The sequence below is a fragment of the Schistosoma haematobium genome, chromosome 4, assembly GCF_000699445.3.
Source record: "Schistosoma haematobium chromosome 4, whole genome shotgun sequence".
Taxonomy (NCBI): domain Eukaryota; kingdom Metazoa; phylum Platyhelminthes; class Trematoda; order Strigeidida; family Schistosomatidae; genus Schistosoma; species Schistosoma haematobium.
In genome coordinates, this window is record NC_067199.1 from 43,216,250 (window position 1) to 43,231,084 (window position 14,835).

The window sequence follows — 14,835 nt, forward strand, 5'->3', positions numbered from 1 at the left end:
CCGTCTATCAACCAAAGGACGTGTTTACTGCGCAGCAGTTCGTCCCGTCCCACTTTATGGCAGTGAAACCTGGCCGGTAAGAGTAGAGGATATCCGTAGGTTACTAGTATTTGACCATAGGTGTCTTCGAAACATTGCTCGTATATCATGGGACCATCGAGTAAGTAACACAGTTGTTAGGAAACGGGTACTAGGTAAGGATGGCAAATCCATTGATGAAGTAGTGAAACTTCATCAGTTGAGATGGCTGGGACACGTGTTACGTATGCCCAACGACCAACTGCCTCGACGTGCTATGTTCAGTGGTATAGGAGTAGGTTGGAAGAAAGCTAGGGGCGGCCAAACCAAAACATGGCACAAGTCCATGAAGTCACTGACAAGTGAACTGAGTCATGTTGGTAGGTGTAGACTACCTGGTTGGGGACCGCGAGATGATAGCAACCGATGGTTAGAGACCCTTAATGACATGGCTCAAAATCGTTTGCAATTGCGCAGGTGCATCCACTCTCTGTGTTCTCCCAAATTCTAATCTTCTGAATTCTTCATGTCCCTTTTTTCCTCTTTCCAAATTTATTTCACTGGATTATACTCTTTAAATAACATCTCCAAACCCTAATCTTCCCGATTACTGCTTATACTCTTATTACCTCTACCACTACGGGATTTGAATCGACAAGTGCATCTGTGTGCTAATGTGGTGTGGCAACTCGAACTGATGTACATACGTACGAAGTTTCACGTTGTTACTGACTGACTGACTGAGTCTATGATTTTATGCACTGTTCACTTCTGTATTTCTTTTAACTTACTCCTAATTAAACAAAAATCATTGGTTGTAGTATACAGCGGTTGGTTACCACCAATATATAATTCAACGATTTCAATTGATGATGATTTACAAACTTATCCATCAATTTGTACAATAGTTTCTGATTAATCATATTAGTCAGTAATGTGCTATTTACTTCAATTCGCTTACCTAGAACAGGTTTATGTATTGGGTTTTAAACCATAGTTTTGTAATTAGACCTAATGATGTTGCTTGGTTGCCTAAGCAGAGAATTAGACGTCTCTAGATTCATTATTTAGGATTTGTATGTTTTGATCAGTATGATTACGTAACTTAAATGTCAATACAACTTGTGATATCTTTTCGTTTTTTGTTCCAAGGCATAAACTATTGTTTATGTTATTATGTAATGTCTTTTTTTCCTGTAAAAATAACTGTTATCATCTTGTAACTTGTTGTGTAAAGCAATATGGCCTGTAGAATACTATCGTGGTCTTTGTGAAATTGCTATAAAATCTCCAGTTCTTCTTTTAAATGATTCCTTACGAGCTGAACTACAACAAAGCTCTGCATTAAGCCCTCGGAATTTATCACAAGTAAGTACATTTTCTTTATACAGTAGTATTTTCCTCTGTTTTAAAAAGTCTTTGAATATATGGAAGAAAATGAGTTATTTCCACAAAACATTTGGGTTTCGTTCATTAAATCACATCTTCGATACTCGCTTCGCTTATTTTGATTTCAGAGCTCAATCAGTATGATTAATCTTCACACGTATAACAAATGTGTGAATTGAAGCTCAATGCATGAATGTTTATTCAGTAAATGGTATACTCGAAGCACTGATTAGTTATTTTGTCCTAATATAAGACTTCTCAAGTGTAGGGTATCCACGATCATGTTGACAATGTTAGACTATGGAGATCATATTCAAAATGTAATGGATTTCTCGATTATATTGCTAGCCATAAGACCCTATCATAATTCTAGATAAGACACAAGCACCCTGGTACGGCCGGTTGTTGAGAACAGTTCGTTCACCCTCTCGAGATGCTCTTGGATGGCCACGCCAACATAGCCGCACTTAGGGAAGTCTTACTCACTGCCTTCACATAGTAATGGCAGTGTTGTTCACGAAATTGAGAAGACGACAAGCGAATGTTTGGTGCTTTAATCGCGTTGGTGGGTATGAAAGATCCAACTACATGAGTTGGAAAACCACAATTCCAAACCAGTTGTCCACATGTGACGCATATATATTTGGTGCCTCCTTGTACCAATATTTGTTTGCTTAAATAAATAAGTGAAATAGAACTAATATTCTTATTGAAATGCTTATACGTCATTCATTCATGTAATACGATGAATTCAAGTGCACGTACAAATGCATTGATAATTTGAATTTAGTGATATTTATGCTATACATACAGGTAATTTTCTTCTTCAATGAATATTTTCTAGATTGATGTAACTGATATACGCAATAAATTATGCATTTTATTGGATAATAATGCTGAAACAACTTCATTAATTAATCGAATGAGTGTTACTCAATGTATTTATTTAATGGCAGTCTACAGACTCGAATCATTGTGGTGAGTATTGCATATTATTTCTAATTGACGTATTTATTGTTTTGTTTTCTACTTGATTAGTTAGTGTATTGAAATGATACCTTCCTAATATCACAAATTAAGTTGAGACATATCGGACAATCATTTTATCCATATTGTTATTATTCGAAATTTAATTCATTCCCTGTATCATCGCAAGAGGTTTTCCGTGTAACCCTCCCTTCCTGCATGGTTAGGTATAGAGTACAAGATATACGTTTCTTCTTATCTGGTACTCATCAACTAACTATGCTATCCTGTGTTGACTTTAACCGAAATATCTATCTTATTCCTTACTGGTTTTCACAATGGATCACTTCTTTTTGCGTTGTGTTGTTGCCATGTTTCCTGAAAATTTCACCTGAAAAAAAAATAGATTACTACTAATTGTTCTTTAATCGAATGCATACCATTAAATGAAGTGTTGTAAATCTTGTATTCTAATTGATTGATTCCCATGTTCACATTTAATATCTCTATAAATACCTACATTTTTCCCCTTTTTTCATCAATTGGATTAGAAATTACCCTCCCCCTTTTTTATTTTATTTTACCTTTGGATAATTGGACAGGGGGAGGTAATGATAGAAATCTGATCAAATTGTATATTTTGAGTTTCATTAATTTTTGTTTATCTATAGATGTGTCATAACAGTTTATTTTCACTTCTTGCTCTCATATTACTTTCATAGTATTGGTCATTCATCTGATCCTGAAGCATTGCATCGTTTGTTCATGTATTTAGAAGATAATATCATTATAAAGGATAAATTTGGTAAGTTTTACTTTTCACTATTGATATTCATATAAGTTGTATATTTGTAAAATTTTGTTATCTTTACTCTGATACTGGTTGGCTTAGTGGAACACCTTTCATTGTTGTTTTTTTGTGCAACATCAGTTTCACTTTACAGTATAGCGCTGTGATTTGGGCTTGGATCTGTCCATCCTTTATGATTCCCTGACTCAAATCTTATAGGCGGTGCAACTCATTGGCTTGATGTGTTATCACATATGGCTCAAAATGAAAGACGATGACAACCTTACCATATTTTCCTTTTATATTCTTCATAAAATTGTGAGGAATTCATTCAACTGAACAAGGTTATTTTTTGTTGTAAAACGATGTATACCATATCCTGTTATACAAAACCGAAGTTCTTGGATTCGATTTCCTGATGTGGATTTATGAATGAACACTGTTGACGAGTTCCATAATTGGAAGAAACAACCATCCAATGCTTCCAGGTTTTCAACGGTTATATAACTATAATCAATCATTGGTTCGGAATTGTGGTTTCCATATTCACTGACGGTAAATGTGCCGGACATTCGATTTTTGTTCTCTTAATTTTTTAAACAGTACTCCTGTCGCGAGAAGACAGTGAGTAGGACTTCCCTGACAGTGCCTGTATATGTGTGTGGTCATGTGAAAGCATTTCAAGAGGGAGAGCAGACTCTCTCCACCATCGGCCGGTACCAGGGCATCTGGGTGATCCATTTTACTTGTTAGAACGTTTAATAGCTACATAACGATATAATTTATGAATGTTTATTGTCATTTACATTCAAACTGTTCACCTTATACATGTTATTTGTTTGTGCGGCTGGCTATCTGCTTGTGATCCGCTTGATTACTATAATCAATAGCTGTAGACTTTGGTTGGCATTTCTCAAAGCCGTTCTCAATGGTGAGGGGGGTACATTGAGTTTTTGTCTTCCCTTAAATTTTAAGTGTTCTAGTTGACTTCGTCGATTTTTTTTCTATTTTTTAATCCTATCAATCCATATCCTCAACTAGAATTGTGTTTTCAATACCTAGTCTTTTCCATTACACATGTACCGGTTTCTATATTACATATGAATAATTGACAATGCATAAGGATTTTCATATGAAGAAACTCTCCTTATTATTCTATCTTTTATTTTCAATTATGTATTTTCTTTTAGGTATGTGGACGTGTATTTCTCAAGTGGCTGTACGGATATTTACACGTTATCTTGCTCAAATGAAAGCCAAGGTGATGTAGTTATTATTATTTTTTGTTTCATTTTAGATCTCAGTCTCCTTTGTTATTCTATTTTACTATAACTACTATAATTATCATCTCTTCATTCTTTAATCTAATGTAACTCACTGATGCGATACTCGATTATAAACTATATCAGTTTGATTATGAAAATACCTAGTACTGATATGAAATGTTCAGTCACCATGCTAATATTTCATTACTTCAATTTTAATACAATGAATGTGACTCTTTCTGTCCTTTTCACTATTATCCTGCCAAAATATAACAAGGTTAACTCGTGAATTTAACTGTGAAAATACTACAATCTCCATGAATCACTATACTGATTGTAATTATGTGCTCACTAGCAACTAGCTTCTAGATATAACTTATGGAGTTCTAGTGCGAAGCTGTAACCAGTGTAGTCCAATCTCGATCGGATGTGAAACAATTATCCACTTCAGTCAATGGATAAAGCGTTGCGCAAGATCATGAATCGATTAGAGTTTGATATTAATACTGTTGAATGCCATCTCAGTGGTTTAGACGTTAAGCGTCCTCGGGCGAGATCTAAGGTCCTGTGTGCGGGATCATGGATGCGCGCTACCGAGGAGTCTCATACTGGGACGGAACGGCCATCTAGTTATTCCAGGTTTTCATTGGTGGTCATGATTTTAATCAGATTCCGAAAACTGATGTTCACAAAACAAAACCATTGAATTTGTAAACTTGATTGCAGTCAACACAATTGATAGAATAGATTCACTTCATGGGAAAATGTTACCACAAGTTGTACTGCTGAATCAAGTGAGTCGAGGTGAACATTACAGACTGATCACTTTTCTCAACTAGTATCTTGGAACATTTCTTGTTCTATTTATCATTTATGATTGCTTTTCAAAAAAGAAATAGTGTATATTCTGTTTCCTAAATATTAAGCTTGAAAAGTGAGAAAATATGTATAGTACAGTGACATGTTTGAGCTATCTTTTTTAAATAACCGCTTCAAATGTCAGTCTTTTGTTGACCAATTAAGAAAACTGATCTTGTCATTCAATCTATTCTTCTTAATAATATTTGAACATATAAATATTGGTACAAAAAGGCATCGAATAAATATGCGCCACACAAGTCACTTGATTTGTGTGTGCTCTGTGATACTGCCCGGTTGCCCAAACCGAAGTAGTTGGTTTTCTTAGCGTGCCACAGTTGGAGCCTTCAACCTTAAGGTCTAATCCACAAGGCAGTGGAGCAACGTCAGAAGATGCAGTCCCATAGTAACTTGTGACCGACAATAGATTCTTACCCCGATTGTTTCCTCAGTTTACTGGTGCCCATGTACACCACTAAGGTTTTTCAACTCCCCTCGGTGAACCTTCTGTGTCTACCAACACGGGTAAAGCGCTTTTCATCCTCTCAGTCTCATAAACACACCGTTTAAGAGAAGGCAGTGAGTAGAACTTCCCGGACAGTGGCTGTATACGCGTGGCCATGTGGGAGCATTTCGTGAGGGTGAGTGGACTCTCCCCACCATTGAACATACAACGGCTTTGGCGGCTCAATGATTCCTTTTTGTATGTAATTCAAGAAAAATAACGAAATATGAAGTTGTTTCTATACTTTTAGAATATATATATCTCGAACTCTTATATGGGCATGAATTTTTATTTCATCAGTTTACAATTAGAGATTTCACTCAAAAACTAAAAGATTGATTCCACTATTCTGATTGACTTGTCACTAAACTATAATTTTACATACAAATATTCGTGTATTAATTTTCTCAGTGTTGTTTTTTTTTAAAAATTTTCTACTAACTCAGCCATTAGATATTGTACGTGAATCAATTATGGATATGCATGCTCAATTCTTGTTGGTCATGTTTACACGTATACATAAAAGTTTACGTATTGTAGCTGACGAGTTTCTTAGTATGTTAGCTAAAGAGTAAGTGATGTAATAAATTGTTTCCTCCTATTAATTAACAGTTTGTGGAACGATACCTATCAGTTCATAATAAAACATAATTCATGGAGATTAATGATTTTAGGCAATAAAATTATACACGTTGAAATCATGAGCCAATTGAAGCTAGACCACCATAGAAAACCTGGAAGCACTGGACGGCCGTTTCGTCCTAGTATGGGACTCCTCAGCAGCGCGCATCCACAAACCCGCCCCCGCGGGATTCGAACCCAGGACCTACTGGCTTCGCGCGCGAGCACTTAACCATTAGACTACTGAGTCGGCATACAACGGTGTTAATGTCTAACTCCAATCAATCCACGAAGTTGCGCCACCGTACACCATTGTCTTCAGTGAGTTCCTATCTCACAACAGACCTGGTTCAACTCCACTGGTAACGACTTCTCACTAGAACTCCAGGAGTGTCTCCTGAAGTCAGTCACTAGTGAGCAGGTGATTATTATTATCAGAATTATAGATTTATGAGAAAAGGGTTCTGATATAATGGTATTTTACTGTAATATGATGAATACCACCAAACTAGTGACCGAGATTATGTTATCATTAGATTGGGTACTCAATTGAATCGTGTTATACACAATTCATGATCATATATATAGAGAACTAGAGTATAAACTAGGCTATGTTTTATTCAATACAATTACAAAACGATTTACACTTAATGTGTGCAGATCAGAAGTCAATAATAGGAAAAAAAATCACATATTAAATATTCAGTAAGCTGAGTGTCTGTTAGCTGACACACAGTAGTCAACCAACACTAGAGGGACATCAGGATTGATCAAAGCAGTTGTGATTGATTCCATTTGTTATGTTGGGTGATTGAAGATAAAAATTTAAATTATCGAGATTAATGTTTTGTTCTCTTCGGAGTGTCCTTTTGTTATGAGTTCCATTTCAAGTGAGATTGTTTTATGTGTATATACAATGGTCCCTCGCTATGTATTTAGTGTTGATGTTAAACTACAAAATAACTTGTTTCTAGTTCATGCATTTGTTTTCATATCGACGTAACACTTGTCACTCTGGTCGATATTCATAATGAATTTATTAAAAAGAATTTGACCTAAATAATGTTATCCTTTTAACTTGGCACATCAGTTATATATTATGAATTGAGATGTACACGATATTCAGTGTATAAAGTTTATTTGAGCGAACAGCAAATTAACATTCGTTAATCTTTTTACTATCCGGTTGCTAATATTCTTGACTAACATTCGGTTCATACTCTTAAGGGATCAAACAAGGGGGCACAATTTAATAAGAGCGACCATCAGAAAGTTCCACATTAATCAGGGTTACTATCGAAATGACACATATTATTAAGGATTAGCATTAAATGGTTAATAACATTTTTATAATGTAAAATATGTTCAATTTACCTTTTGTTGTGCAAGACTTCCCTAAAGTGAAGAATGTGTTGTAGGATGGTCGCCCTTTTGAGTAGTTACCTTGACGTTTGACCATTCTTTGTTGTCATATATCTATCTTGAAAAGGCATATGAAATCTAGGTGTATTCAGTTCTGTTGACAGAAATTACTATGTGTCCTTTTGTATACAAAACTTATAGATCCTTAATTATGGTGATAACTTCAGGCGGAACAAACGTACATACAATGTTTATACAATTTTCTTATCCCTGATCCACTTAGTTATATGATATGTTTAACCGGGTTCAATCTTGATGTAAACTGACTTAAGGTAGTCTGAATACAACCCTCGAACCCGTCATTCTTCATGCTATTTAACACTTGCTAGTAAGATATACGCACAATCTTCATGGAACTGTTGCTCTATGTTGGCTGCTTTAAACCATCTAACATTTAAACTTAGTACAGATGATGCTGAAGCACATAAACTAGTGACCGCGTTAAAATTTGATTGATACTAAGGATTATACAAACCTGACATCAATTATTACCAACTAGTGTTTGAACAATCCAAAGTATATTCGTCAGTAGTAGCAATTATTTGTTCATAGTTTATCTAAATTTTCGTGTTACTTCATTGCATATTCTATGTGGAACTTCTTTTCACTTTATAGTTTCCCTCATGTTATGTGGAGTGGACGTGTTCTATTCACAATGTTAGATGTTGCTCAGTTATTATCACAATCATTAGAAGTGGTAAGTTGCTTTCTTTCTCTCTCTGTACAACACTTAAATAATTTCTTCTGTCTAGTCATTGTATATAGATACCTGTTTTTTTGGAAGCAGTTTACTTGAGTATTAATGACTTTTTTTTTGTTAAACTCCACTATATACGAAAGCCGTAACTGCATCTCTGTTATAAACAAGTGACATTACACGAAAATCCTGTGTACCCATGTAGTCAGTTAAGTACTTTTCGGTGTGTTTGTCGGCTAGGATACTGCACAGGTGCCCAAACCGAAGCAGGTAGTTTCTTAGAGGGTCACACCCTGAGCCTTTGACCCAGAGGCTCAATCCACATTGCAGTGGAGAAACACTAGCAGGTGCATTCCCATGGTAGTCGGTGACCAACAATAAGTTGCTATGCTATTTTTCCCCTCGGATCCTGGGGCCCATGTGCATCATTGGTTTAGAATCAAGCTTTTCCGATTTTTCTGGGTGGATGCTATCTACACACAAATTGAATAATAACTATTTTGTATAGCTCATATGTATTTAGGTGAATTTTTTAATGATATCTTGTGCATTCAAGTCGATTCTAGTTCTTGGTATTTATTTCATACTGATTAGTACTCGCTAAATCACATCTTGATGTCAACCGATATCTCCGTTGTGATTCAATCCTCTATATTGTTAATTTAATTATGACAATAATGGTGATGAATTCACTCATATGGACGCCATTTGAGATCCATTTTGCTTTCATTCTGACAACTAGGACTCCAGAAAAGCTAACTGAAAGGAGATGGGACTTTTAAAAAAGTGTTAGTTGGTTAAAGATGGCCAACAAAAAGCCTTCAACTTAATTTTCTTAATAGTTGGGACTCCTCAACTTGGTGTAGTTATCATTTTGTGGGGAATGCTCCTGTCTTCCAACTGATTTTCAACACCTTGCATCAAAATTTAGTGAATGAAATTACTAGACACTTAATATATTTGATCGATAGAATTCAAGCAGCACTAAGGTTTATACAAAAACGAGATGAATTACTACTTTGCTATCAATCAATGCAATTCTCAAGACCACTTTCATGTCTCAAGACAAGACAACGAAATAAATGAAAATCATGGTAAATGTAGTATGTTTAATGTCATTGTCATATTTCAAAATTGGTGATGTTATAGAAAGTAATACTCATTCCATTCAAACCTAACACTTCAGGACTGATCTCAATTGCTAACCCCAATGCATTATTCATTTTGGGGATGCTAGATCCCCAGAAATCATTTGGTATACGTCTTATTTTTGTAATTTTATTTTGGAAGTTTTTATTTCTTGTTTTCTCGCTAAGAACGTCCATTTTTACTTTGAGATTGTATTTCCCACTTGGAAGGATGGTAAATGTTGTCATTAGTTGGTTGCCTCTTTTAATACATTACTTTGTGACGTTTTTTTAACGGAACTTTTTATGCTATATATATATATGCTTGAGTTGCGTTCTTGGTTTTTTGATACTTCTGGCTGCCTGTGTGATATACCTTTCCCTCATCTGAACCTGGTCTCTTCCCTCTAATTAGCAGATCTGGGATGTATCGCAATGGTTTAACTTGTCTTGTCGTTATGTTACTGATCCTTCCTTCCGTTCACTGATTTTAGGTGGTCTCTTATTCTCTTTAAACATTACAATTCTCTGTATCCATACTTTTCATAGAATCATTTCAATCATATTAATTCAGTCTGTAAGCAGTGAACAAAACAAGAAGTTTCATCATTCTATTCAATGAGAACAATGAAGATTAGTAAATAGATCATTGTTTATTTCCTTTAGGTTTACATTATACTTTTTATAAATATGGTATGATTTCTTGATGATATTCATCAGTATTTGGATGTGTTTGTTTTCTAGTTATTGAATTCATTAAAAAAGAATATTTCTATCAATGTGTACTGTTGTATTTTGTTTGATTTCAGAAGTACTACTGAATAGTGTGTTTATATAATTGTATGTATGTATGTGTTCGATGAAGTTAAAAAAGAACAAGAGAGCTACAATCCAAAAGATTATTTTGACCTAAGCAATATGTTTGCATTCCTTTTTTTTTCTTCTTCTGTTTACTGTTTCGTAACAATAGCATGTGGTATTGACAAGTTAATGCTTATCATTAACTCTATGGTCTCATTGATACCTATAGTGATTATTTTAACTCATTAATGTGAGCATAGACACAAGGATACAGACGAGTTTCATATTGAGATGAAATACGTTGTTTTTTCTTCTAAGTTTCATTTATAGTCATTATCTAAACTTCAGAAATACTTTGGAAATGATCCATTTAAAGTGATTGATCTCTGTATTCTCAGACTCAGAAAAAGTTTCTCTTTACTGACGATTTTTCTTAGTTTAAATACAAACACAAATTCTTGATAATATTTTCAGTGTACTAGTATGAAAGTGGTTGAGTTTCGTAATGAGGTCTTAGATAGGTATTGCACAACAGAAAATTGTTTGAAGTTGTTTCATTCTTTTGTTTGACTTTTCAACAATATGCACCACTTCATTTTTGTATTGGTTGCTTGAATCTTCTCATTGATGTGTATGACTGCAATTGATCAATTTCTTGTTGGTATATGTGGACCTTGCCTTAAGTCACAAACATTCTAAGTAAAGATAGTGGCTGGTAGTGGAATCCAAGGCACGTTTCGTCTTATTTGGGACTCGTCAGCTGGATGTACGTACATCTCATAATTGATGCTCACTCCGGGACTCGAACACAGTATCGTTCACTTCAAACGCCATCGCTTTATCCACTTAGCTACCGAGTCTTGATAGGCACTAACTCGTACAACGGGGTGACCTTTTATTCATTTTTGTATTGATTGTTTACACCTCATACACTACTTATTCGTATACTTTATCACCATTCGAAATCTCAAGATCTTCACATTTTATTGATTATTATTTTAACTTTTCCCAATTAATGATATTCGTCCACCTTTGAACTGTTTTTTTTCTTGTAAATCTTAAATATTTCATTCCAATATCTCTAGGATCCAAATCTGACTGCACCAGTTTATAATGTTCCTGGGACAAATTTCAAATTGTTTACTTCCGATAGTCTACCAGCTAGAGAGAAAATGTTAACTGATTTTGTTAAACGTTGTAAAGGAATTATTGAAGTTGGTTTACAATGGGCACCAAATTTAGTGCGTTCACATTTAATTAATTATATGCTAGAAATACAACATCCATCTACAGACTTACCACAACATACTGGTTTAGCATTGGCTACAGAATCCGTATTAAATTATGCCGGATATAATCGTTCAGCATCTTTCTTAGGGGTAAGTAAAGTCAGTCGACTTGGAGTTTTTTCTTCGTTTGGTAATCTGTGTTTCTGTGATTTGATCCTACTTTGAATTCATCGATCATACAACATGCAATCTGGTACATAGTTTTCTTATATTTCTGTGGTAATTAAAAACATATCTGCATAATTATTCTATTGATGGTTTCAATATAGTAACAGCAATCATCTGAGGATAGATGACATCTATTTACAAAGTTCATGTTTTTAGTAACCATATCAATGTAATTTACATGAAGTGTGATGAATGATTTTGAAGCCTTCTACTTACTGATGACACTACTTTAAAAGTTACTGTCATATGACCAAAAGCTGAGAAGGACTGAATCATAAATTATTTAATTGCAACATCTATCTAAGACTATAAATTGATAGTTTGACAATAAAACATAAAACAACGAAATTGTTTGACTTCCCATGACTTCAAAAGGTAATTTGAACAATGAAAACAAAGAAGAGATCATTTATATCACCACATATAACGAAAAGATGCATGACTGTTGTACTCTAAATTTTGTAAAATCAAGTGTTTATAACCTCAATTCGTATATTTATTAAATAGATTGTGAACATCAGTTAACTATAATGATAAGATGAAATAATGTCACTTCTATATCACATTTTACAGCACATAACAAATATTTACTTCTGAAACTTATGCCTCTGTCAATTACCTTGTGATCGAATCACCAATCAGAATATCGTCTTCTATAACCTTGTCCTGGTACTAAGCGCATTACTACGTCAAACAGCACTCACAACCTTGAGTCAACTCTGAGTCCCTATTGATCCTACATGTAGTAGCTTCTCGCCTAGCCCAGACTGTTCAGTCCAAAACACAAATATCAGTCTGCACTATATGAATCGTATATTTCTGACGTATGTAGTTTATATCCATCATATCACAAAATAAAAAAATAACGATTATACTTTTGGATGCTGGTTCAGTTGTCTAGAGATTATGCGTTCGCTCACCAAATCGAAGGTCTTGAGTTCGAGTTGTGCATGTAGGATCATGGGTGCGCACTGTTGAGTAGTTCCATGCTAGGGCTAAACGGCTATCCCGTGCTTTCAGGTTTTCAATAGTATTCTAGCTCAGATTGACTCGTGAATTCGATTACAATCTCCACAAATCATACGAGATCAAGCAAAAGGTGGTTGTGAGTTTAGGAGACAGTAAAAGAACAGTTGTTAATGGGTCAAATGAAAACTTATGATAAGGTGAATATAAATTTGTATATAATCTGGTTACGTAATGATCATACAATAAGAATATATATATAATACTATTAATAGTAGTCTTTAATTATTTTCTGGATGTTACCAATAATCTAATCTACTTCGAGTACAACACTTGATTTAATTGAAGTCTATATTCTAATTGTTTTAATTATTCCTAGACAAGTGCACTTGATAAACGTCCAACTTGTGCAAAAATGGATTCATCAAATTTTATGTATAATTTAATCTTACGTAATCGTTATTTGGGTGAAGTAAGCAATGTCTATCTTAGTTTATTATTATTATTTTTTTCTCTTTTGGCAATCTATCTATCGTGTGTAATTGTTTTTAAACAATGAAATATTTACACATACATCTTAGTGATGACCTTAATCTCTTTGCTATTCACTAATTTATATTTCTCATTCAATCTGTGTGTATACACCTATTGCATGAATTATCTAACGGCTACCATAATGACCTAACATACTGATTACTTGATTAAACCTATCGATTGATAGTTAAACAATCAATTAGTCATCCACAACTTAGGAGCAGGCACTTATACGCATCGATTCACGTTGCCATACCTCATTAGCACACAAAAATAAACACCAAGTTCATATGTAATACATGGCCTAACCGTCTCAGTCGATGAAAGATTTACAACCTCATCAAGTGATTTACCATCATTCCCTAATACTTTGCATCTAACCTCACTTTTACTTACCCGGTGATCCCAGCAGATACGATTGATGGTTAAGTACTCTGCAAGTCATTCATGAGCAATAAGAAATTGTGCACTTATAGGCATCATCAACATAATGAGTTGCCTGATTAGCATTATTAGTAACAGTATTAGTGTTCGCAGAAAAACCTAGACATGAAAGATATGGTTCTAAAAGAAATAATTATTTTCGTAAAAAAACTAATAGTTTTCTAAGACCCAAGGCCTAAAAGAAGATAAAGAGTGAATACATCTGTGTGATTATAACCATTTCTGAACCATTCTACTTAACGTCTCGAATTATTAGTCCCGATAATCATACAGAACTCAACTACTTATTTTACATCTATCGATATAGCCGTAGTTCAGCAGTCTATTTCATCATAGGCAAATGCTATGTTTTTATTTAAACACTCTTTAGTTTCTTTTTCCAACCCACTCCTACACCAGATAACATCGATAACAACATGCGCATTACTAGGTTGAAAATTTAATTCTGTTACATAGGCTGTGATTTTCATATTTTGCCGGTGGTACATATTTTTACAACAGGAGGTAGTTATAATGGAATCGTGAACCTAAATTTCATGCTTGTCTTCACTCGTTAGCAGGATTTATTTGAAATTTCGATACTGAATAATGCAATTTCGAAACCCACAGGAAGTATCAATTCTTTTTAGATTCCAAAAACATCTTGTTCATTAGTCTTCAACTAGTATGGTGACTGCCTTCAACAACACCATTGGATGCCGGCTCAGTGGTCTAATGGTTAAGTGCTCAGGCGCGAAGCCAGTAGGTCCTGGGTTCGAATCCCGCGAGGTGTGGGATCGTGGATGCGCACTGCTGAGGAGTCCCATACTAGGACGAAACGGCCGTCCAGTGCTTCCAGGTTTCCAACGGTGGTCTAACATCAATTAATTCATGATCTCAACCAAAAACTTAACAATCTCCACAACCCCCATACTGATAAATATGTCTCAGTTGAGTTGTACAATCATTTAAACTACTAACCAAATTGTAACGTAA

At 34.7% G+C, this 14,835-nt stretch overlaps 1 protein-coding gene across 1 annotated transcript in view; it reads left to right on the forward strand.

The window, feature by feature from the left end:
- The window catches only part of SH3BP5_2 (SH3 domain-binding protein 5), a gene marked incomplete at both ends in the record, with an annotated part of 87,506 nt that overhangs the window by 39,823 nt on the left and 32,848 nt on the right, over positions 1 to 14,835 (forward strand). The window contains 8 exons of the mRNA XM_051219397.1: positions 1,256 to 1,386; positions 2,252 to 2,385; positions 3,096 to 3,178; positions 4,354 to 4,424; positions 6,238 to 6,362; positions 8,450 to 8,531; positions 11,545 to 11,838; positions 13,262 to 13,354. Coding sequence (XP_051067091.1) covers positions 1,256 to 1,386; positions 2,252 to 2,385; positions 3,096 to 3,178; positions 4,354 to 4,424; positions 6,238 to 6,362; positions 8,450 to 8,531; positions 11,545 to 11,838; positions 13,262 to 13,354 — 1,013 coding nt within the window. The remainder of the gene's footprint in view (positions 1 to 1,255; positions 1,387 to 2,251; positions 2,386 to 3,095; positions 3,179 to 4,353; positions 4,425 to 6,237; positions 6,363 to 8,449; positions 8,532 to 11,544; positions 11,839 to 13,261; positions 13,355 to 14,835) is intronic.